General features: G+C 36.7%; 1 protein-coding gene across 18 annotated transcripts in view; it reads left to right on the plus strand.

Annotated features, from left to right (window-relative positions):
* Positions 1 to 26,635, plus strand: part of FOXP1 (forkhead box P1) — a 671,450-nt gene that overhangs the window by 386,939 nt on the left and 257,876 nt on the right. For all 18 annotated transcript variants that reach the window (XM_074198735.1, XM_074198737.1, XM_074198738.1 and 15 more), the window contains one exon: positions 20,695 to 20,879. In XM_074198735.1, the coding sequence (XP_074054836.1) occupies positions 20,706 to 20,879 (174 nt within the window). In that variant the 5' untranslated portion in view covers positions 20,695 to 20,705. The remainder of the gene's footprint in view (positions 1 to 20,694; positions 20,880 to 26,635) is intronic.

Raw genomic sequence — 26,635 nt, forward strand, 5'->3', positions numbered from 1 at the left:
ACACACACACACACACACACACACACACACACATATATATATATATATATATATATATATATATATATAAGCAAAGTGAACTTATCTATGGAACATTAAGAAGAAAAGATGCTTGGAAGGATATGAGATTGAGAATCCTTTTCTCTTTCCTCCTTAGTCAATGTTTGTATTCTAAGTTCAAATAATGGTATCCCCCATCTCACTATTCTGTGTTACCTGTATAGATATAATGATTGTAAATATTGTATATTTTTGAAAGGCAGTTCAGTTTATGAGAGGGGGAAATGATTCTTGGAAGCTATGTGTTGCAATGGATAGAATGCCGGACCTGGAGTCAGGAAGACTTCTTAGCATGAGTTCAAATCTGACCTCAGACACTTATTAGCTATGTGACTCTTGGCCAGTCATTTAACCATGTTTGCTTTAGTTTCCTCACCTGTAAAATGTTCTAGAAAAGGAAACATCAAACCATTCCATTATTTTTGCTAAGAAAACCCCAAATGAGGGGCAGCTAGGTGATTCCGTGGATAGAGCACTGGCCCTGGAGCCAGGTGGATCTGAGTTCAAATTCAGCCTCAGACATTTATTAATGACCTAGCTGTGTGACCTTGGGCAAGTCACTTAACCCCGCTGCCTTGCAAAAAAAAACACCCCCCCAAAAAAAGAAAACCCCAAATGAGGTCACAAAGAGTTGGACACTGAAAAGTAATAACTGAAAAGCTATTGAACAGCATCAATCACAAAAGGTTTCTTGACTATTAGCTTTGGCTATTTTGTCCAGTTGATTGGTCATCTTCAGAGGTAGAGATCCTCCAACTTGCAAGCCATATTGGCATGGTTTTGCCAGGACAACTGCTTACAGACTCAAAATTCAATAAATCTAGCAGCCTTTTAGGAGTGAATTAAATAAATATTTGACCAAATATAGCCAATGAATACTATAAATAGCTAACTGACCCTTGACAGTAAGAAAGATTCCCAACCTTATAGTTGGATAGAGTACTGGATAGACTTGAAGTTCAGAAGACTTGGCTTCAAATCATTCCTGAGACAAATTACTACCTGTGTGGCCATGGGCCAGGGGCCAGGCATGTAATCTCTCTGGGCCTCAGTTTCCTCCTTTGAGTGGGTTGGACTGGATTGCTTGTAAGATTCCCACTAGCTCTAAATCTTTAATAAAATGATTATTATCTATGAGTTTCTTAATTCCTCAGGCAATATGTATGCAATACATATAACTTTATGTATTTATTTGCTGAGAAGCAGGAAAATCTGTTGGAGACTCTTAGGAGTTTATATGTAGTGAACAGGGTGATTGGCTAGATGATCTGGGAAAGATTTAACCTACAGCATTTTGAATTTCCAAAGGAAATGGGCAGTTTCTTGAGATGCCTCAGTTTTCAGTGAAGTCAAACTGAAACCACAGAATCAAATTCTTGAACATTTAAAGTAATCTGTTACTTTCATAATTTTAAACCAAGTTAAGAAGCATGGCATGAACATGATTTCTCCTAAAGTAAAAATGATAATAATTATTGGATACAGGAATGGCCTGCATGCCTTTTGCATCCTATGAATATTCCCCCAGAACACTAAATATTCCCAAGAACAAATTGAAACCTTCCATCTTTTGTTCCACAGACATCTCTAAGACATCTCTTCTTATGTCAGCCCAGTCTGTTATGATGAAGACAAGCAATGTCTATACCTAATAGATTCCTCAGGCAGATTCATTCCTTTGTCCATCATTCTTTTAAAGGGAACCATGTCTCCTGCTCCAACCTTTGCCCCTAACTCTCCACACATAGACCAAGTCAGGACTCACCCATTGTAAGAAAGAAAGAAACAACAAAGAAACAAAGTTTTCAGTGGGAAGAAGCAAGATTTTTCTTTCATAAGCACTTACAGAAAATTATCCCTTCAGAAATAAATCACAAACTTCTAGAGAATGAGAACAGTTAGCAATAGATCTGTAAATTCTTGATCAGTGGTTGCACAGGGAGATAATTATTCCAAAGTCTATCTTAAACATAATTTCAATATCTCCTGTTACAAAAACCTAAGTATGAATTCTGGTTCATTTGAACCCTAGGCAAGACATTTTTCCTCTCAATGTTTTAATAAATGCTTTAAGGCTATAAGCTACTGAGATGCCAACCTGCATTGGTGGAAGACTTTCCTCATCCAAGCAGATTCTTCTGACAGTTCTATCAAATATTCAGTCCCTAGCTGTATCATTTAAATTTTGAAAATTTTGTAACTCACATTGACATAGTATTACATGGGCAACTCTTTAAATTGTCTAATATGTCTTTGAAATTTATGAAGATTTCTTTTTGTGCTTTTCTTTACCAAATATAGAGACTAGATGAAGTAAACAAAATTCATTATCACATCTGTCACATCTTTACATGTCTAGGGGTTGCAAAGGCATGAAGCTGCTAGACTCTCTTCTGCTCCTGTCCCAGGAAACATGACTTCTACATACAAAATTGGATGTCATTTTAGGCATTCTCAAATAATTGTTATTCTTGGTAACTATTAATGCCCCCTAAATTTGGAGTATTGTCCTTGCTCCCATGAGGACCATAGAAGAACAGACTTCTAGCCCTAATTTCAAGGTTCTGGTCTCATCTATGACAAATTACTCTGTGACCTTGGATAACATAGATAATTATCTCAAATTGACTAGATGGTCAGGTCTCTTCCAACTCTAGAACTATGATCCTCTATCGTAACCAAATGGCTAAGAAATCCAGGAAAGAAAAATGACAGATAGATATTGTGAATGAACCTTCCTAATAGGAGTGTAGTCATGAATAATGTGTTGAGTTGAGGGATGGGAGACAGTGGTGCATTTTAGGTCTGGGGCAAGGGGGTGGTGACTGCTTATCTCCTTGCCATTCATTTTAAGCTGTGTGTGTGTGTGTGTGTGTGTGTGTGTGTGTGTGTTTTCACCTCCACACCACCCCCAGGCTCAACTTCCCTATTATTCTCAAGGGCAATACCATCCTTTTAGTCTCCCAGATTTTTATTATTCTTGACTCCTCACTATCTTTCACAATCCAATGTCAACTTTTCTAATATACTCCCTTCTTTCCTTTAATACTGCCCTCACCCTGAAGAAACTTTCATCATCTCATGCTTGAGAGCAGTAACCTGCTGGTGGGTCTGCCTGGCACCAATCTCCTCCCTCCAGTCTACTCCATTCAGTTGACAATGTGAGTTTCCTAAAGGCAGGTTCAATTTTGTCACCCCCCACCCCATACACACTGCATCACTTCCAAGATCAAATGCAAAAGTCTCTTTCTGGCTTTCAAATCTTTAATGGACTAGGCTCCTTCTATCTTTCCACAATATAGTTGCACTTCACTCCACTATACATACTCTTTGATCCAGGGATACTAGCCTCCTAGCTATTCCACAAACAATCCATTCCATTTCTCAACTTTAGGAATTTTCTCTTATCTCCCAGGCTTGGAATCCTCTTCCTTCTCATTTCCACCTGCTGGCTTCCTTTAAATCTTAATTAAAATCCCAATCCTTCTTAATTCCAGCGCCTTTTCTCTTTTAATTATTTCCTATTCATAGCTATTTTGTAAAATTTGTTTCAAAAATTTTCAGAATTTTAAAAAATATAGCTAGGGATTGAATATTTGATAGAAATGTCAGAGGAATTTACCTGGATAAGGAAAGTCTTCTACCAAAAAAATGTCTCCCCTATTAAACTGTAAACTCTTTGAGGGCTGGGACTGTCTTTGGCTCTTTTATTATCTCCAGTACTTAATTAAGTAGGTGCTTAATAAATGTTGATTGATTGTTCTACTGTATGCTCTCTCCTTGCTTCAGCTTATGTTTTCCTTCATATCCTGAATCATCTCTGCCCTATTTCTACTCCCATGCTTATTATTTTTGTCAGTTGGATTTCTTCCTTCGGCTTACCTTACTGATACTATCTCTACCATAAAGCCTTCCCTGGTTCTATAAACCTCAAGCAACCCTCCAAAGCAATCTCTAGTTTACCCAGCTGTTCATAGAACTTTTCCTGGATTATGTCCTTTGAACTTATCCTCTTATGATACATTTTTGAAGATGCCTTTCTTCTCCTCAATTTAGATTATAAGCTCCTTGAAAAGTGGATATATGTGCAATATCTATTTTTGTATAAAAATAAGAAAATGAGTCTTCCTGAGTCCAGGACTGGTGCCATTAGTTAGGTAGTATAGTGGATAGAGCACCAGTCTTTGAGTCAGGAGTATCTGAGTTCAATTCTGTCTTCAGACGCTTGCCAACTTACTAGCTGTGTGACCTTGGACAAGTCACTTAACCCTGATTGCCTCACATCCAGGGCCATCTCCTGTCATCTCAATTTATAGCTGGCACTGGACCCAAATGACTCCAGAGGAGAAAGTGAGGCCATTGACTTAGCACAGACTCCCCTCACTCAGATCCAGTTCACTTCTTTATCACAACATCACCTTCATGATGTCATGGTCCTCTTCAAAGATGACGGACAAACATTATCATTATCATCACCTAATTTTTCTAATCCTTATGCCTACCATAGTGCACTTTACGGGCAGCTAGGTGGTGCAGTGGATAAAGCACCAGCTCTGGAGTCAGGAGTACCTGGGTTCAAATGCAGTCTCAGACACTTAACAATTACCTAGCTGTGTGGCCTTGAGCAAGCCACTTAACCCCATTTGCCTTGCAAAAAAAAAAAAAAACCCTAAATAAACAAACAAATAAATAGATAGAAAGATAGATCCATAGATGAACAAATAAATAAATAAATGCTTGCTGAACTTAATCTATTTGAATGTTGAGAAGCACTAATATACTTTTAACAAACAAAAATCTACTCATGTGATGAACAGAACTACTTTTGTAATAGTTTTACTATATGAATCTGATCTGGTTTTTAACACATGTTATTCAGTGCCATCTGCCTTATTTCACTTCCCTGCAATCCATTTTCCCCATTGTAAAGCCATGTCCTAAGTGGAAAAGGTTTCTTGCATTCTTAATTAACCTCTGATGTCCATAAAGTAAGGAACAGGTGGCTAATCCTCTCTACAATTAATAGTATGTGCATTCATGACTTTGACAACAAATTTCATATAAAGAGTAAAAGAACAATTACTGAGAACAAATTCAACATTTACTATAGTGTGTACTTAGATTTTCCAAAAAAAAAATGAGTCAAAATACTTGACTTCAGGGAAAAAAACTGTTTTAGTTTAGTGGCATTATCCTCTGTTTATAACTTAACTATATTTTTCAAAATGGTAGCCTGCTGCTCAGTCTTTTCTAGAAACAGGGAAGTTTAGAGAACTCAAATTATTGTTACAGTTAATATTATACCTCTAAATAGATGAATACTGGATTTATTATTCTTATAGTCCATAATTACTGATATTGGGCACAGGCAATACTCATCTCATTTCAACCTTTGTGTGAAAACAGATTAGATCAGATAAGGCTTGAGAGTAACTCCATCATCATGTTGTAAATGGACAGTCACCTGGATGTTTGTTTTAATATATTGGGGTTTTGTTATTGTCTATAAATAAGAAGATACAATGATGTAGGGTAAATGGAACTGGGTCTGGAGTCAAGCAACCTTTGTTGGAGTCCCAGTTCCAACACATCAAATATATATTCATCTTCAAGTGACTTAACTGTTCTGATCCCTCTTCTGTAAATTTGGGATAATAATATTTACATTGCCTAACTTAGCAGGTTGCTGTTGAGAAAAGTGCTCTATAAACCATAAAACCTACTGCAAATATAAGTTAGGATGGAGATGATGCAATTGCAAAGTGACATTGGTTGGTTGGGTCAATTCCTGTTATTGAGAAAGAACCATTTTTTCATGTTTACCATGTAGCATGATCTAGCTATATTATTTTATGAGACAGTGTTTGTCAGTGTCATATATCTGTTTATATAATAGCAGAAGGTTTTTATTTTTATTTTATATAGGGTGAGAATTCTCTCCAATATAATCCCCTGCCATAAAGTAGTCATCAACTGTTAAACATTTTGCAAAGCGTGTCTTAATGAGATGAGGATTTATCAGTCAAGAGTGTCATTATATTAGTAGAAATCATACTAGATATAAATTGGCAGATACCTGTAGTTCATGCCAAAGTCACTCTTATTGAAGAAATTGTTTTGGTTCCATTTACTGAGGAGACAAGACACAGGAATTATAGATGATGAATAAGGAATATACCACTGATTGAATTTTCCTAAAACACACCATGTGTTTTCACATCTTTTCTATCTGTTCACATTAAGTTTTCTCCCTTTCATTTTTTAAAACATTTGTTTAGGAACATTATTGTGGTCATAATCTATGTAAACCATATGCTTTTGGATTCTACATTTCCCCAAAGGCAAAGATGAAAGTATACAGATGTAGAAACAACACACACAAAAGAAAGTTTACATTTGGCTTTTCTTTATAAAAGATTTTATTCAAGTTTTGTTATACCTTGGCATCATGGTCAGTGTTCCCATAAAAATACTGTGCTCTATGAAATGATATAATCTGTGAAGCATTTCCCATTATGTAGACACCGTGTCTTTAAATTATAGCAATTTCTTAAGATTTTAAAGCAAAATGAGCTCTTAGAAGTGTGATTAATAGCAGAGAATGAGGCTAACACTGGGTCATCAGTGGCACTCCATTACAAAAAAGGTTGGACTAATAAAAGCATCCATCTATTTGACCAATAAAGCATTTGAATGATATGCTTATAGTTTTTATCATGTAGTTCTTACTTTGTACTGAATAAACTCTGATTTTACGTGCCGGAAAAGGCAGACCGGTTCAGATGGTTGATGCCTGAATACATTCAGTAAGAAACTGTGCATTAGGAAACTCATATTTTGGCTAGGGTTCTAATTTGGGGGAAATTCAGTTTCAGATATACAATGAGCAGAAATCTCAATGGCACCAAGATCATTGTCTGATTCTGTTCTTTGGGGGAAGAAGAGATGTAAGATGGATGATTTACATATCTGGCCACATCACTTGATTGGACTAAGGCACCAACATGACCCAGGTTCAGGAGTTTAGTATTTGTAGCAGGTCAAAGAAACTAAATGCTATAAAGGATGGATTGCTGGGTGTGGAATCAAGACCTGAGTTCAAATTTGATCTCAGAGGCTTACTAGCTGTCTGACCTTAGGCAAGTCATTTAACCCTGCTTGCCTTGGCTCCTCGACTGTAGAATGAGTTGTAGAAGGAATGGCAAACCACTCCAGTATCTTTGCCAGGAAAAAACCCATTGAAGAGTCACATACAACTAGAAAATGACTGAACAACAACAAATATATTGAATGCGTTGACTCAGCCCTGTGATTGAGCACCTAGTCAGTTCACAAATGTTCATTCATTTTTAGCAGTTAGTTACATTGAAGTTCCTCCTAATTACTGCCAAAATACCTCCCATCTTATGACCTGTGATAGTAATTGGTATCACTACTTTCAGCTTCATTTGTGGAGGATGTGATATATTTAATTGAAGTAATCATAACTGGAAAAGAAGAACCAGCCCAATTGCTACCTTATTGTAATTAAAAACCACACTGAAAACTGCCTAAATGCAGATTATATGCAGTGACCACTCTTGTTCTTGGAGAACACATGATGAAATACATTTCCCTACTCTGAGTGGAGAGGTTGGGAATCGATCATGTGTTATTTTTTAACCATTTTCTCTTTGTTTAAAGGGTGGGTAATGCCTTTTGGGGTGGAGAGGCAATTGTGAAATGCCTCTGGAGCAAATAATAAGGCATCAATAAAACAGTTTCAAAAAAAATGTTGATAAAAATCTTAAGGTTTATTTTCACACAAGGACTCTGTAAGGGAAAAGGCAAGTATTATTTTCCCATCTTTCAAGATGAGGAAATTAAAGCTCATGAGTAACTTTTGCACAATAACTGGTAGGCTTCAGCATCAGGATTCAAACTCTGGTTGTTCAGATATAATTTCTAATAAACTTTGCTTCTTTTCATGATTCAGAATCCTGTTTATGGTGAACTCTTGAAAGTCTGAAGCTCTTATTCAGTTGTATCCCCCCTTTTTTTTTTAGTTTTTGGAAGGCAATGAGGTTAAGTGTCACAGCTAGGTAATTATTAAGTGTCTGATACTGGATTTGAACTCAGGTCCTCCTGACTCCAGGGCTGGTGTTCTATCTACTGCACCACCTAGCTGCCCCTCCCATGTTGTTTTTCAAAGGAAATGGTACCATTTTTTTGATTAGCATTTGGCATTTATATAAAATCAATACACCTGGCTGAGTTGTCAAAGATGGGGTGGGGGGGAGTCAGAAATAAGTTTGTTTTTTTGAACTATAGAAAATAAACACACTGTTGTTTTCAGGCCCAGTCTCTCATTTCCTCTTGCCCTTGAATACAAGGATTTGGAAAACTTGGTAGTGTACTTTCATTACTTGGTTTTCCTTCTGATTCCCAGAGTGACCTTGGAAAAGTCCCCTAACCACACACATGCTGTAATTAGTATGGATTCAGGGACTTTCAGTTCCCAAAACAATTGAGGAAAAGGATTTATTTTGGTGGTTCCAGTAATATTCACACTTGCATCATCCCAGACTCTTGAGCAAGTCTGATGTTCTAATAGAGTATTACTAAAGAGAGAGTTCTACAGGGGATAAGGGAAGAAAATTTCTGAGTGTCTCACTGCCATGAATATAAGATCTCAGAGCCTGTGGAATCTTCTCCACCCTTAATTAAATACTGAATATGCACTGGAAATTACCTCAAACCATATTGTAGAATTCAGTGGCCAAGTTGACATGAGGAAAAGAGACAGTTAGCAGGGGTGTGGTTTGAAAAAGACAGAGACAGAGAAAGGAAGGAAGGAAGGAAGGAAGGAAGGAAGGAAGGAAGGAAGGAAGGAAGGAAGGAAGGAAGGAAAAGGAAAGAAGGAAAGAGGGAAGGAAGGAAAATTGGCAACTTATGAATTACTAGTAATGTGGTTTGAGACCAAGGAAGGAAGTCAAGTAGAAATGAAGGAAGACAAAATTGGCAGGAGAGAGAAAAGAAATCTAAAAATATTAAATATTAAATTAAATATTAAATATATTAAATATTAAAAATATAATTCAGATGTACCCCATGCACTATGGGGTACATGCAAGTAAGGTAGAATCTGAGAGGAAAGGGTTACAAAAAAAAATAAGTCAAGTTTCTTATAAATATGTAAACTTTTCAAGACTTTTAAGATCCCATAACCCTTTGTGTTGTTAATATAAAAGTAAAGGTTGCCTTCTTTGCACATATCTTAATTTTTTATTTCATTACTTCTCCTACCCCTGGCATGCCATGCTATGTTAGTGGTTAGGTGGTTAGCAGACAATATTTTCCTATATTTCAGAAAGTTCTGATTTTTAGAATTTGAATTTCTTTTTAGAATTTTAATGGCTGCTGATTGGAGAAGATTATCACCTAATTTTTATATATTTTCAGTATTTTTGCATCTTGAAATTGAAGAATGGAAATATTCACAAGGTTCCAAATTAAGTATTATTTAAATTTTGTATTTTCTGTAGAGTAGCATCAAATGAATGTGCAAATATAGAGGCTAACCCAAAAAAGCATAATAACTTGGAGTAATGTATGAGAAACATATGTTAGCATACTTCAGCTGTTTTGAAAGTCATTATTTCTTAATTCTTTTATTGTGGGGAAAGCCTTACCTTATTTTTTTCACTCTTAAATTTAGGAAGATTTTTAAAAATTATTTATAAGATGACAGACTGACTCCTACATGGCATATAGATGGATTAATTTTTCTATACAGTTTATAAAAAAGACCATACCACCAACTTTTCATCATTTAGGGTTTTGTTTTGTTATTTTTTCCCCCTAGGGTGAATACTTGGAGTTCTGAAAATTTGTTCATTTTGAAGCTTAAGTAAATCTTATATGAAGAGCTTGTCACATGGGAGAAAGAAGCATCAGGGTTTTTTTTTTAAATAAAAGTTTAAAAATCAGACTCTATGTTTGATCCAGAGAGTTCATTGATAAAAGAATGACCTGAGAAATGAGTGCACTCTTTCTCAAGCCTACAGAGTTGCATCCAGATCCAACTTTTCACTGTTTTCCCATCCATAAGTTCTGCATTTTCATCAGCAGGCAGGGAAATCAAAGGGTCCAAACTAGGCTCCCCTTTATATTTCTTTATTTAGATCATCCTTTTTCTTCCTTTCTCAACAGAGTCCCCCATAAAGAGTTAACAGGATTTCACTTGATCTTCTGGCTTCTCTGATGATGAGTAATGCTAAGTTGGTAACAGCAAATTGTTGTTTATAAGCAAACATGGCATTGTGTAAACAAGAAGAGCTGGGCCCCAACTGGTCTGATTTCATGGTGGTCAGCAGCTGATCTATGTAACGTCCAACCTTTCTGCCTCTCTAAATGTCAGAAGAATGACTGTTTGTTTGTCTTGAGTTCTTCCCAGCTGTTTACTCTGTAATGCATTTGCCTCGACCTTGATTCTAAGAGTGGCCCCTCTCTCCTCCTCCCCGTTGTGTTTACGCTAGTCCTGCCCCTGGTGTCACCTATGAAATCTGTTGATTATTCCACCAGGTTAATGTTAAATTGCTCTTGCAAGATGCTGTGTTTGTTCATAAACACAAAACCTGGGCCCCTTGTTTACTGTACCCATGGCAGCAATCAGTTATTAAACAAACAGAGTTTTGTTTGCAGGGTGTGAGCAGCAGTTTATCCTGCTAGGCCTGGAAAAAAACTTCAATGCAAGGATTCTGATAAAGGAGAAAAGGGGAACTTGTCCCTGGAATGTGACTGAAGCTGCCTTAGGTTTGCTTTTCTTATCTTTCACTTGGATGAAGGGGCTCGAAAGATTAGAAGTTGTTTGGTTTTTCCAAGAGATTTCCTTCGTGTAATGATGATAGCTCCCCAGTTGTTTGCTTTTTGTAGGAGGGCCCTCTCCTCCAAAGACTAGCAGGGTCCCAGAGCATCAGATGGCTAGAAAAGTCTGGGTAGTACAAAGGAGGTCTTAGAAGGCGAGGTGTTCACCCTAAAAGGGACTAGCTTGGTGTCCTGAATAGATAGTTTTGGGGTTTTTTTGTTTTTGTTTTTTGTGGTATGTGTGTGATAGATTGAGACATACACCCCACCTACTAACTCTAAAAAGAAAACATCAACTTTTGTTCTATTGTTCTCTGATGAAATCCTCTGGGATCGAAGGGAGAGACATTTAAATAAAATGAAAAATCTCTGTAATCAATATTTCAAAATATTTAGAATTTTTTTCCAGTAAAGATTTTTAACTGTTTGTGCCCTTTTTTTTAAGTCCTTGTCATTAAAATCCTAGTAGTCTTCTGAATCTGTTTGTGACTCCTTGCTCCTTGGACACGGAAAACCTAATTAGACAAGGCTTCAGCAATAGTGTGTCCTTTGGGGTTGTTTTGCAAACAACTAAGAAAAATTAGCTCAGACCATCTTTGTTTTTTCAGGCCTTGTGTTTGTTGTTGTTTCTGAATATGCCTGTGTTTCAATACCAGCCAGGACCTGTTTGCATTTGCTGTGAATTGCAAGGACACTCTCGGAAGAAGGGGAAAAAAAAACAGACTTGAGACCTGCAGAACAATGACCTTGAGAGACAAACTTTAACTCTCTCATATTAAATGGGGCCTGTTATTTCATCTCCTGAAAATGACTCAGATATACACATATATATGTATATGAGTTTTTGAAGGATAAAATTAAATAATTGTCCTTTTCACTGCCGAGAAATGCAAGCAACAAAATTCTGATGGATTGTATTCACTAACTTGCTCTGGTGATACAATTCGTTCTGGTCACTAGAGCGGTTATGGGACTTGAGGTGAAACAGAAACTACTTGAAGTGTGTAACCCAACAAGCCAGTCATTAATTGACTAGTATGGCTCTTATGAATCAAATCTTTTCTGCATGAAACCATATAAAAATGTTAAAATTAGAAAGGCTACGAAACTGGTCTCTAGTTTTTAAAGAGCCTTGATATTTATTTTGAAGTTCTTAAGACTTCATTAGTTAAAGAAGTGAAAAATCTATTGTGTTTCTTGAAAACAATTTTTAATTAAGGTTCAGTGAACACCTGGCCCTATTCATGCTTTGGGTTTCGGAAGCCTTTCTCATGACAAGGCAAACAAGAGATCTAAGCAGTAAGGCAACACAGTGTTTTTCTTATATTCAATATTTAATTTATTATTAGCACTTTGGCTGAGCTAATATGCAAGGGGTCTAGCCTTCTTAATCCTATGTGTTTGTCTTTTCTGCTATAGTGTGCCTTTCTGTCCCACTCAGTCTGTACCCAATTGCTATGGACACTTACCTAAAAGATTGTCTGGGGAAGTAAAACATAAATACACACACACACACACACACACACAAGAAGTAATGGAAGTGACGGATGAGAATCAGAAAAAAAGTCACTCATCTCCAACTCTGTGTTAAGATGGGAATTTGTACATGATATTTTTCTAGAGAGGGATCACAGGGTCCAAGAAACATGGATTAAAGCAGGTCCGGTCAGAAAAAAAAAATTTATGTTGAAATTATAACTGCTTTTCTGTCTCTTCCTTGGTAAAGCAAGTTATCTTACCTTCAGAGTAAGCTACATTCTCATTCGAGAATGGGAACAATGGGGATCTAGCAACATTGCCTTTACTTGATACTAAAGTTCTGGCAGATTAAATACTTTTACCCTTCCCATGCAGTTTGAATTGATTATAAATGTTTACATATATATGCATGCATATGTAAATGAAAATCCATTCACATAGAATATTATGATTTAGAATTTTTTCTTTGGTTATTGTTTCTTAACTTAAAAATGATTTTGACTACTAAATCATTTCTACTGACAAAACTGTTCCTTGAATGTTTTAAGAACTTAAAAATCCCAAATTGGTTATTCAAAATCTTCAATGGAAGGAAACAGACTTTTTAAAAAAAATAGTAAAGTATGAATTTACAATTAAGTTGATCAGGAGGCAAATGGACCTTACAGTGCTTCACTGAAAATTTTGGTTTGAGAGCGACCATTTTTCATTCCTTCAATTCACACAAATTAGTATGTAGAGGCAGCCCTCTGATCAAGCAAAGGAATCTAGGTTTTTTATAAAAGGAGAGAAGAGAGTAGAGTAGAGGGAACAAGAGACGTTCACATAGCAAGGGTGGTGATAACAAGAATAATAATTATACATTTGTCTCTCCACACTAAGGGTTGTATTCCCTCCCTCACTATTTGATTCCTCTACTTGACAAAAAAAAAAAAAAGAAAGGAAGGAAAAAGAAGAAAGGATGGAAAAACCACCAACAAAACATTTGGTATCGGATCTAGGGTCCTGTGAGGCATGCCCAGTTTGCCCTTGCTCCTCCATCATTGGGCAGCCGCTGCTTTCTTTTCATCCAAAGGGTGAGCAGAGGTGGCTACCCCCTTGTGGAACAGATGCCAGTGCCATTCTGTGGATCAGTTAGCAAGGATGCTCTTGGAGTAGTGTGATTTGTTTCTCCTCCCCTGAGATCATCAGCGCCTCACCTCTAAGATGTGCTCAACCTCTGTTGACCCAAAGCTTGGGATGAGTCCAGTTTTGTCCCTTGATCTCCCAGATGGCGAGAGGAGCAGCTTTCTTTGTGCTATTGGATTCTTCACAATTTCATTCCTCCTGGACTTTTATTCCTAAGGGCTAAATGAAATTTCAGATTTTAGATATGTCTAGACATACACAGTGCACGATAAAGTTGATAATACATTAATCATTTCTAACAACAGGTAATATGCATAATTTATGGTGTTACAGTGCTATCTTTTTGATATTTATGATGGATAATGCTCAGTTTTTGCCCTCATATTACTGCTTTAAATTATACCACAAGAAAATTAATGAGAAAGTAGATTTATGGGTTTCATTTGTTTGTCAATTCGGAAATTAATTGGGTGTTAATTTTAGCCGTCCCTCATCAGACCAGGTCTTTAGTATGTGTGCATTACTTTGCATTCATTGAAGCCTACCTCCCATTTACTGTGGGTCACTAGCTTTGCATACATTAAAATAGCCCTCAGGCTCATTCTCTTGATTACTTTTTGAACTGCCATGCATTAGAAAATTTACGCCTTTCTGTTATAATTATGAAAATTCAGTATAGGAAGATGGTGCTTGCCTAGCAGTGAGTACACAATCTTCTGTCTCAGATTATGTGCTGAATTTTGTTTTTATCTGGGTGCTATCCATTGATACAGGATGGTGGGGGGGAGCAATAGGAAGACCCCAAAATCTTAGTGGCTTATTTAAAATTTAGCAGATGATCTCTTTGATGAAAAAATACTAAGTGAATTTCATTTCACCCCACCCCAACCCCACTCTTGTCATTATTTTGTATTTTTCCTCATTTTCTACTTAGTAGATGACTGTCATGAAACCATCACCCTTAGACAATGACTCAGCATTGATAGCTGAGACCAAGGACCCCGAGTCAGTTTTTTTACACTTGCTTCCTTCACCCTCAAGTATAATTTGTTATCCTTTCAACACAATCCTTTGTCTCCTCAATTCCAAATTGCCTTGCTTTTTATGAATGGCTAAATCTCGGAAACCTTGGAGCTTCAATTTGAAAAAGTTTAGGTATTTAACATCAGCCCATGGATCTTATGTAATGTCTCTTGTGCTGGAAAATGAGGATGGAAATCTTCTGGGGCCTCCATTTGACATTCCTGCTATTTTAAAAATCCATTCATCTGGAATAACTGGAAAAATAACCATCTTTAGTTGTGACGGTACTCAATCTCCAAGGTATGCAACCAGGACAGAACTGAACCCAATGATCTAGGAGGCCCCAGGCTTTGACTGTGCTTGGGAGCAGGCATGGCTGCGCAGCCTTCCTGCCTGCGACTGCTTCTTTGTTTGACTTGTGTTTTCAGCTAAACTTTGCCCATAAAATTGAAGCAGCTAGGATGCCCCTGAAGTCAACCTAGGTATGAATAGTATAAACTGGCACTTTGGTTTTAGTTCTTTACATACCAACCAGTTTAGGTTGTTGTATTTTTCTTTTCTTTTTCTTTTTTTGCTTTGTGAAACAAAGATATTTTTAAATTAAAAAAAAGTTAAGAGTAGAGTCTATTGTTCATAAAGATTTTAGCCCCAAAGGCACATCCTGTACAATTAAAAAATATATATCACATGACCCTCTCTGTGGTTGGTCAACTGATTTACAAAAAATAGTGGTTTTAACTTCTAAAATAATGAAAATCATGAAGTATCCTTATACTCTCAGATTTGGAGGGAGCTTCTGTGATCTTTTACAACTTCATAGAAGCCTCTGTTATTCAGCCATCTATAAGGCAGATATGATGAGACTGAAATTATTGGGTTTTAGGAGTAGAGAATAGGGGATAATCATTTAATCTTTTTTTTTTTCCTGAGACGGATTTTGCTATTAACTTTTCTACTTTTCTCCCCACAGAAGTAGAAACATATTTTACAAATCTATGTTTAGTTTAATTTACACATCCTTTCATGACTAGGCCAAGTTCTTTACGGGCATTTATTCTACTTCATATAAATAATTGATCAGCCAAGTTAATTTACTTCTGGCTGACTTGGTCAACCTTAATTAACTGCCCCGGAATAAAGACTGAACTTTTTGTTAGCTTAAAATCTTTCACAAGCATGATAACAAGATCTTTATTTCTCTTAAGTTTTCTGCACCAGCATTGTAACCAAGGAAATAATAATAATAAATTCATTGGCATAGAAATTATGAATTTTCCAGAGTACAATTATATTAACAGCAACAATAAATAAGCTTCCTGGACCCAGTTCTCATCCTTCTCTGCATGTCCCTCCAGCACATACATAGATCAATCTTTTGAAGTCACTGGCTCTGTAGGGTTGCTGGGAAAAAATGAGCACTGGGTTATTAGCTTCTCAAAAGCTTTACAGCATTCACAAAATTTGGCAGTGTCCTTTGGCAAAATGTGTTTAGTAATCTATTTAGTTGATTTAGGCAGGAGGGAAGATGGTAACCTAATAGTGCCCCATGTCATTAGACCTCAACATGCAAATGAAATGTCAGAAATCCTTCAGATTATCTCTTAATTTATCTTGTATATATACTATTTGTACTCAGTTGTTTGCATGATGTCTCCCCCATTAGATTTTGATCTCTGTCTTTCTTCCTCATTTCTTCTTCCTTTCTCCCTTCTTCTTTGCTTTCCTCCTTCCCTTTCTCCTTCCCTCCCTCGTTCCTTCCTCCCTTCCTTTATTCTTCTTTGCTCCATCCTCCTTTCCTCCCTCTTCTCTTTCCCTTCTTCCCTCCCCTTTTCTCCATTCCTTCCTTCATTCCTCTTTGTCCCCTCTCTCCTTTCTTCACTTTCTTTCTCCTTTTCTCCCTCCTTCCTCTCTTCTTTTCCCTCCTTCTCTCCTTTCCTCCTTTCCCTTCTCCTTCCCTCCCTCCTTCTTTCCCCTTCCTTTCTTAACTTCTTCATCCTTCCCTCTCTCTTCTCTTTCCCTTTTCCCCTCCCTCCCTTTTTTCTCCATTCCTTCCTTCATTCTTCTCCCTTCTCTCCCTCTTCTCTCCTTTCTTCACTTTCTTTCTCCTTCTCTCCCTCCTTCCTCTCTTCTTTTCCCTCCTTCTCTCCTTTCCTCCTTTCCCTTCTCCTTCCCTCCCTCCTTCTTTCCTCCCTTCCTTTCTTAACTTCTTCCTCCTTCCCTCTCTCTTCTCTTTCCCTTTTCCCCTCCCTCCCTTTTTTCTCCATTCTTCTTCCTTCATTTCCTCCTTCTTTATTTGATGGAAATAATTAATTTATGCCCTCCTTTCCCCCCTTTAGAGAGAGAGAGAGAGAGAGAGAGAGAGAGAGAGAGATGAATTTCTCTTCTTTATTGAAATAACAGCATTGAGAGTCCTGTTATTGTTTTAAATTGTCTAAAATTTTGATAACACTGTTTATACTTGTGTGCCCTTCAGAAAGCTATATGTCTCTGATTAGTGTGGTAGATTATAAGACATTTTCAACCTACATTCAACCTTTAGCATTTGAGTAATTAAGAATCTATTCAGACCAAAATACCCCTTTATGTAATTCAGGTCCCAAAGCCTCTTCCTTCACAAAGCAAAAACCCAACTCACAAGCCAAGCATTGCTTGGCATTATTCCTACAGAGCTTGTACTGTCAGATTTGGCAAAATCCTTCAGAACTGCATGGAGAAAGATCTCGGGCCTTCTCATTTAATTGTTTATTAGAGGTTGTACTTCCCCATTCCAGCCCCTCTGTCATGTCAAAACCGAAGAAACAACTTTTTAAGACCTTAAGTTTAAGGAGTTGAATTTGAATGTTAGGAACACTTTCAAGGTTTATTGTACTTTGGTTTAAATCATGGTGGCAGAATAAAAACTTGCCAAATATGTTCCATTTGGGGGGCCAGGATCAGAGTCGATATCTGAGTTATCAACAAACTAAATGTTTTGTGGTATAACAACCCAAAGAAGTCTGTAAATCAACACATTTTCTTTCCTTTTTAAGAAAATTAGCTATAAGGTAGGCACCACCAAAAGCCAAATTAGTTTCCTTGATTCCTCCAGTAACACAAAAGTTCTCTATCCTAAGAGCTCTCTGAACATTATTCCCTTCTTTTCTGTTGTTTGGGTAGGCAAATTTAAGAAAGAAAGAGACCATAGCTTTGGGAATAAAATGCAAGTTTCCCAAGATGTATTACTTTATCCTCTTGCCCTAAGAAAGGCTTGAAGTAACTCAGGTTATTGTAGCCTTTTATTGCCTGATTCTAATATCTTTGTTTAAAGGTCTAAGTAGATGCTGAATAGATTTGCTTTTCAGACAGTAAGAGCATAATTTAAAAAAAATACTTACCAAAGTCAGATTGAAAAAGACAATAATGAACCAGTTTGCTGCTCTGAGATTATTTCTCACTGTTAAAGAAAAATATTGTTCTTCCTATCTGATTGGGTTTTTTTTTTCAAATTTAACTGGTTTATACAGCAATTTTGTTTTGTATCAAAGTTGGAACTTAGTGCTGTAACTAGGAGAGGTGTGATTTCTCCCATCTCTTGTGTCCCTTGTTTGATTCTCTTTAAAAGTCTACCATGAACAAAAAGAATTAAGTCTCTAGCAATTAGAAAAATCCTAATGGAAAAATGATGTTCAATATTTTTCCATTTTCTGATGACAGAATCATAAAATGACTCTAAGAGATAGTAGACATCATGTAGTTTTGAAATTATCTCATAGTGGACAATATTGTGTTGCTGTGACTTCCAACATTGCAGTATAGCTTATCAAACCTTCCAACTTCATATTAGATGCTCTTTTACATGACACCATTGAAATGGAGGGTGTACCACCAAAAATGCCTATTATGCCTAAGACAGAGAAGTATGATAGTAGGTAGGAATGATAGTAAGTAAATCAAAGGTGACTTACTTGGTTTCAAAGAGACCAAAGTTCATAACTTGCCAGATACTTAACTTGATGTGGTCCTGGATAAGTCACTTAACTGATACATATTATTATAAATACACATAATATATATTTGCATGTGCATATTATAATAGCTAGCTAGACATCAGTATCTAGCTAGCAAAATATTAGTAGTACTAATAAAGATTATAAATAAGCCTCTCAACTGTGGCATGGAATTATTTTTAACAATGCTACTTTTGTACTTGTCTTTATGATTCAGAAATTATTTGTTATACCATTTTTGTTATCTACTTTACTAAGGAATAGATTTTCTAGGAATTGAGAAGCTCCAAATGGGACCCTTAGTACTTTGGGTGGTTTGCATTTCTGCTCTTTTTAGGTTTAAAGACCAAGAAACTAACCAGTTTCCATTTTGTGAAGTACTGAATCACCCCACCCTGGGCTCCTAAGAGCCAAGATAACCTTGGGTGGTGGGCAGGCTGTGAGCTAGGAAGAGTGGAGGTGCTCTGAGAATCTGGCCTGTGGCCTCTGACACTTCAGGGGACTCCAAATTCAGCTCAAGATTTCCTGGAGAATTTTTTTTTGTTTTGTTTTGTTGTGTTTTGTTTTGTTTTGTTCTTTTCTTCAGAAGATTTGAATACTTTCATTGAATTGAAACAGGATACATTTTTTTTTCTTTTATAAAGTTATAGATCCATATAGATCCAAAGGTCCAAAGGGACCTTTCAGACCATTTTAGAAATGAGGAAACTGGAAAAGGTGTTAGGTAATGAAGAGCCAAGCCAGAATTTTTAGTGTTTGTAGTCTTCGGACTACAAACTGGGCTCTTTCCTCTGTACTTTCTTTTGATAATGTACAGTTTTAAGAGCTTCGTCAAAATAGGTAGAAGATCCAGGTGTATATCTTTTTTTTTTTTTTTTTTTTAGGTTTTTTTGCAAGGCAATGGAGTTAAGTGGCTTGCCCAAGGCCATACAGCTAGGTAATTATTAAGTTTCTGAGGTTGGATTTGAACTCAGGTACTCCTGATTCCAGGGCCGGTGCTTTATCCACTGCACCACCTACTTGCCCCCAGGTGTATTTTTCAATACTTGATGTAACCTCCTAATTTTACAGTGATTCTAATGGAATTTGCATGAGAAATGCTTACCTGAAAGGCAGAGATCAAAATTTGGATTCATTTAGCTTCTAATGAGGCAGTGTAGATGGTGGAGTAGAAAGAGTGCTGAGTTCAAATCCAGCCTCAGATGTTTTCTGCTTTTTTTTTATCTTTTTCTTTTTTTTTTTAATTTTTATTTAAGGCAATGGGGTTAAGTGACTTACCCAACTTTTTTTTCCTTTTTTAGTTTTTATTAAGGAGATGCTTTCTTTGTATGACCCTAGGCAAGTCACTGAATCTCTGTCAACCTGTTTTCTCATCTGTAAAATGGAGTAAATAACAACACCTAGGAAAAAATATTTATAAAATTGCTTGGCAAACTTTAAAGTGCAACTTGAATGTTAGCTATCATCATCATTCTGAATGAATCCCTCTATGGTTTTTTTGTTGCAAATAATGGTGGGATCTGTTAAAGAGTCTTTAATGGTTGTGAAAGAATAGGTGAATACTGTTAGACCTCTAAGACTTGGAAAAGGATGGCATCTCTAGCTTGAAGGACAGATAAGTGGTCATCCTGATGAAGCCTTGGAACCTTGAAGAATTGGATTCCTATCTGGGAGCTTAGCAGTAGAAGTAGCTCAGGGTGCTTCCCAGCCATGAAAGTTATCTGCAATTTGAATCTCACTGCAGAAATATTACTTAAATAGTGAATGTTTTGTCTTTAGCCTCTATCTCCTGTACATATTAATTTTTTATGTTGTACCTAATATGTTATATAGAGTGACTCATAGGTTTTTCAAGTAAAACATCCCAATGTAATTAGGGAGATTTAATTATGAATTCTGTGTTCTTATGAAAATATTATTTTTTCCTCTCTAAGGGAAAAAAGATGTTGATCCAGTGATGGTATATTTAGAACAGTCTTTCTAAAATTATAGCTGTACCAACAGATACATAAACATAAACTAGTAGCCCAAACCATTAATGAAAGATAAATTGTATGAAGGCAAATGACAAATGTTTATGGTTTAAGGGCAGCATTGAAAACAGAGCATGTCTCCTTAGACGCAGCAACTGTTTTAACAGCTGCATTTTTTCCCCTCCCAATTCTTATTTCAGGTTTTTGAGTCATGATGCAAGAATCTGGGCCTGAGACAAAAAGCAACGGTTCAGCCATTCCGAATGGAGCAGGCAGCGGCAACCACTTACTGGAGTGCGGCAGCCTACGCGAAGGGAGAGCCAACGGCGAGACACCGTCGGGGGAGATTGGCGCAGCCGATTTAGCACATATCCAGCAACAGCAGGTACTGTGAGAGATATTACGACTCTGGCCATTGAAGGGGAGGCCAAACAGACCACTCTTTAACCCTTGGAGGACCTGGCTTTTCAGAGTTTTTTACAATATTTTTGTTTTTAAAGGAGAGTGTGTCTCTGTGTGTCTCTAGGTAGGTGCTTGTGCACACACTTGTGTGCATACATGTATGTGGTGGTGGGGGAGATGAATTACTTACCCTCTTTAGGTTGATATACCCCATCAGGTTACACTTTATTGTTAAGTATAGTTGGCACAGGCATGACATAAGCAAAAGAAAAAAGTCAAAAAGAAGAGAATGAAATAGCAATAAGAGAAACACAGAGACAGGAAGAGCCAGAGATAGGCAGAGCCTGGCAGGAGGATAACAGTTGCCTCAGAAGCCACTCAGTGGCACTGTTCACTTGGGATGCTTTCCAGAGATGCAAGTCTTCATGAGTGTGGATCCGCATCTGTGTCCCTTGGAGCCACAAACTCTTTGTCCGTGGATGAAGACACTTAGTTTCTATTTCTGATTACTTACTGTCATGGACTGCCTGGAAGGCATAAGTGAGTAAGGATTGTGGTACTTTTTACTGTCTGTATATATAGAACAGTAGAAACACCTGAGATTAGGACAGCAGCAATGAAGAATTGCCAGATTGTAAAACTGACTATGGCCAAGGGTGATATTCCCTGGCAAAGATAGCCGAGCCTTTGCCCTCAAACAAATCAGCTTTGCACAAAAACACATCATTTTTTTTTCTCTTGCTACCACTTATGGGATCAACAGTTATTAGATGACTTAAAGGACAGGGAACATTACCCTTCCTTCAGTTAGTTCACCATTGGAATGAAGGAAGACTGTCTTGGGAGCATTACTGTGAGATTCCACAGAATTTCAGTAGAGAGAACAGTTTTTTGAATGCCCCAAACATTAAATTCTTGAAGGGACTGGTAAATATTCTCCCCTTTTCCTCTACAACATTTACAATCATGGGTAGGAACTTGAAAATAGGTTTTAATTATTACCTTCTCAAAAGAAATGTTTAAGAAATTAAATAGTCATTGATTGCTCAGTTAAGCATTGGTTATTGGAACCAGTTGTTGAGTGGAAATAAAAAGGGTGCTGTGTGTTTGTGTGTGTGTGTGTGTGTGTGTGTGTGTGTGTGTGAGAGAGAGAGAGAGAGAGAGAGAGAGAGAGAGAGAGGAGGTGAGGTGGACATTAGGGTGTAAATAAATACTCAGGACCTTTAATTAGTACTTTCCCTGATTACCAATATAAAAATGTACCCCCTGCCCGCATCTAAGGAGATCTGTGACTTCTGACATATCCTGCCTGTAAGATCTGTGATGCACATTTAGTCTTAATCACATGGCCAAGTTCTAACTACTGACATTTTGTTAGCCAAACACAACACTCCATGGCAGACATGAGTCTTTGTATTTCTTCCAGGAACTTCACATGCTTCACATGTACCTTGTACAATTGGGAATGAGTGGTTGGTCCTCTGTGGTGCCATTCTTCCTGTCTTTAGCAGGCATAGGCCAATTTGGAGCATTTTTCCATAGTATCAATTGGGATCAGCCTGTTGGCTCTTCTACCAAGAGCATTTAATAAGTCTGTTTAGTAGTACATAATTGAATAAGTGAAAAATTCACAATTTCTGACTTTTCTTTTTGGTAACTAAATATCACTGAGTTTCTTAAAAGATGAATATTAAACATGGATAAAGAAAAACTTGCGGGTTGATGCACACATACTTTAAAAAAAAGCTTTTCCTACTAGAAGTATCAGTAGAAAAATTAAATATTGATAGCTAACTACATGTCTTAATTACTACATTTTAGGTAGAACTATGCTTAAAGTAGGTTATTGATATGTATATATAAAATATGTAGATATGCACACACATAATTATGTATACATATATATGTATCTATATATTTCAATTAGAACAGCTTTTCTGACAATCTTTCACAGCTTATATCCTCAATTTGTTTTGGGAGGAAAGGTGGACTTCTAGGCATTGTGCATATATGAAGTCCAATATAATGCCATACACTTCTCTGATTTAACTAAGGCATTTTAAAAAAGATATCAGCAGCTCCTTAAGTTGTACCTTAGTCTATGATGAAACTTTTGGTTAGTGTGGATAAGAAGAACTTTTAATCAAAACCAGAAAGTCTAGGATTAAAAAGGCATAAAGGACTCAGTTTATCAGAGTTTCTTAGAAGCTAAAAAACTGCTACAATTAAACAGCTCCAAGAAATGTATGATACCAAGTGCGATAGACTTGGGTTGTTTCAATCATTTTCATCCTACAGGTTTTTACTTGAAGTGAGAATACCATCAGTGAGAAAATCACAGCCATGCTGAATTCATTACTGCGGTAGTCACACAAAACCACGGATAAAATTTCAATAACTGCAGGCCACAGTTGAGTAAACAGTTGCACTGAAACTTAATTCCTGTTGACTTTTCCCTCATTCTTCGCCAGGGGCACATTCTGATTCGTAGTGCAAAGACAACAGGGGTTACAGCTTTGATTAATGTAGGACACTGGAAGAGAATTAGAACGGGAAAATATGTTGGAAGTACATTCAACACAAAGGTTTGGCTTAAAAGGATGTGATAGCAAAATGAGTTAATTATGCTTTGTGTTGATGAGAAGGTTATGGAATTTTCCAGTTCCACCTCGCTTTTAATTGATGATACATGGAGAAAATTTAGCTAATACATAGTATTTGTCAAGGCAAAAATGTTAGACCTTCCACGTTTGTTCTTCATTATCCAGGGTAATTATGTATTGTAGCAAATGTCTTTTCAGAGAAGAGAACTTAGACAAGGACCAACTTTGGAGAATGTCCATGTGTTTTATTGACTAGAAGATACTGCCATAACTCAACAGTCATTACTCTCGTTTCACCCAAGGGAAGGCGCCAATTCCACAGGAGAGGAGAAACTTGCACACAATATTCTATGATCCCCACTTATTCTCTGATTCAGTTGAATGAATGGTCTTGATGTTACTTTCAACCCATGCTTATGTGGAATATAAGCTTATTACTCAAAGTAGGTGGGTTTTTTTTTAACATAAATTTATAAAATTAAAGAACTGGTTCTTTTTTTTAGTCCTGCCCTTTTAATTGTAATAACAGATTTGTAGTTCTCAACATGCCCACTGTTAGTCCTAGAATTAGGCTCTCCATGTAATAACAAAAGTCCATTTTCTTCCTGCTAGTCTACTTGCCCATAGACAAACTTAGAGAGAAATGCTCTTACTTGGTTTGGTGGTTAGTTATTTGTTATTAAAGAATATTGAAAAAAAATTTCCAAACAGTCCACTAAGCTGTAGATCAAAAGCTTTTGGAAAAAAGACTGGAATTTTTCAAAAGCAGAATTTTGTTTCCATACAGCTTCAGATGGGAGCGTTTACAGATAAGCATATTACATAGAGCATAATGTTTAGAAGTTTCTCTGTATACAGCATATGCTGTCAGGTCAATTAACAGAATGCATACTAGAGAATGTTTATTCAATAAAAATGAATAGCTGCTAAAGAAAACAGCTATTTCTTAACAACATTACGTTTAATGTTGGGGATCCCCCCTCTACCTGGCTCCTACCTTGCTTCTAAAACATCCCAATGATGAGTATTGCTTCTGTTGTTCATAGGGGCATCTATGCATTGCAAAACTTTTGTCCTAAGCCAGTGTCAGAGGGTCAGCTATGCATTTTCATTTATTTTGTTAGTTTCTATAAAATAGTATATTGACTTCAAAGCCCCTTTGTGATAGTTGACTAAGTGGAGCAGTTTTTATGGTAATTGTTGAAGGGGATCTGACCATTCAATCAGTATGTGGTAAAGACTGGTATAGAAAAAGTACTCTCTTTGAAGGCAATGAATTCCATAGATCGAAGATGATGGAAGCCATACAAGTTTGCTTATTTTCAGTTGACCAAGTCCTAAATGGCAGCTAAAGAGATTAAATAAGATTGGAAGTATCAATGAATATTTGAAAGATTTTTTTTAAAGCAATGATTACCCAAAAATGGTGAAGAAACTCAATAATTGTAGGTCCTTCTCTTGAGGAATTTGATGACATACTCAAAAGGAATAGGTAGGAAAGAGAAACAATGAGTATTCAAGGAACCTTGAGTCTCCAGAAAACACTTGGCATGACTAGTGTCTCAGCATTGTCTGTAGTGATTGACATTTTCAAAATTTCAGAAAGATTCTCTTCCTGATGCAATTGAAAAAAAACCCAATTATTTCATTAGCTAAACATTTGTTTCCTAGGTTGAAAGGTGCATGGTAGATGTGATTAGGCTAAGTAGGCTGTAGCATATGACCGAGTTGTATTACACAAGATGAGGCATCAAAGAAGGTATTATCAGATAAAAGTATGAACAGTGAAAAGGCAGTTTGGTCATACTGAGGGCAAAAGATGGACACAGTACAAAGTCTGAATTGGGATTCAGGCAGTGTAGCATGAGAGCTGTCCAAAGGTTTCCAAAGTGCTTCACAGGAGTAGGCTGACTCTCAGGCATGGACCAAGTGGGTGAATTCACATTACCTATCAAAGTATTGACATATAAGTCAATTTTTGAAAAATGGAAATTAATTTAACTCTCAACTTATCTTGGCAATTGAAGCAAATGTATAAGAAGTGCATCAGAATTCCCAAAAATATTTCTAGTCTTCACTTCTGAGGAAGAAACTATTGGGATTGGTAATAGAGAAGGTTGTGTATTTATCTTTCTATCTCTATCCATTTAGCTGTTTGTCCATCAGTTATCTCTATCCATCTAGACATCTATACATGATAATTCTTTCTCTCTATCTTTTCCTACATCTCTATTTATCTCTCATTCTCTTTTTTTCTATTTTATGTTTTAATCTCCTATTTTTTTTTTACTTTTGTATTGAGGTTCAATAAGCATCCCCTGTATGTTTTCTCTATCTTCCACTATCAGTAGCACCTTGGTTCAATTCTTGCCTAAGATACTTTTAGCTGTTTGATCCTGAACAAGTCATTTAACCTCTTTGAACCTTAGCTTCCTCTTCTGTGAAATGATGGGGTTGACATTGATACTTGCTAAGGCCCCTCTAAAGCAGCTCAAAATCTCAGATCCTTAGAAGCTGAAACAGGATGATATAATTTCTGACATAGCTTCCAGAAAGGACTGGTGCTGGGGGAAGGGAAATACCTTTTCTTCTATCATTTCTCAGATCAAGAGTTTCACCTGTGTTTCTGGAGAATGTTAGTGATGAATTTTGCCACGAAGCCATTGAATTGGTATGTGACCAGCTCCTTCCTGTCAATGATAAGGCAGCCCAGAATCTCCTTTCCTTCCATCTTGACTTGAGAGGAGAAAGAGGAGATAAAGAAGAAGCAGAAGAACATTTGAATTCCTTTTTTTCCATGAATGGTGTTGCTCATACTCTCCAAGACTTATATGATGAAAGAGGGATATTTCTATTTGTGCTATTTTTAAAAATGTACCTTTAGTGAAAAAAATAATTGATGGCTAGAAAATTTGCATTTGCAGATAGATGGTGAATTTTATAGGAGATTGCTCCCTATAACAAAATGTCAATTTTAGCAACACTAAAATGGTAACATTTGAACAATTGTTTTAGAAATCCAATAATTGACTTCTTTTTTTGGAGGCCTAATGTAGTGAACAGAGAACCAGTCTTGGAATCAGGTAGATCTGAAATCAGATTCCCTTACTAAATCTACCTAGAACTTTTCCTGTGA

This window comes from Macrotis lagotis, chromosome 8 (assembly GCF_037893015.1).
Source record: "Macrotis lagotis isolate mMagLag1 chromosome 8, bilby.v1.9.chrom.fasta, whole genome shotgun sequence".
NCBI classification, from domain to species: domain Eukaryota; kingdom Metazoa; phylum Chordata; class Mammalia; order Peramelemorphia; family Peramelidae; genus Macrotis; species Macrotis lagotis.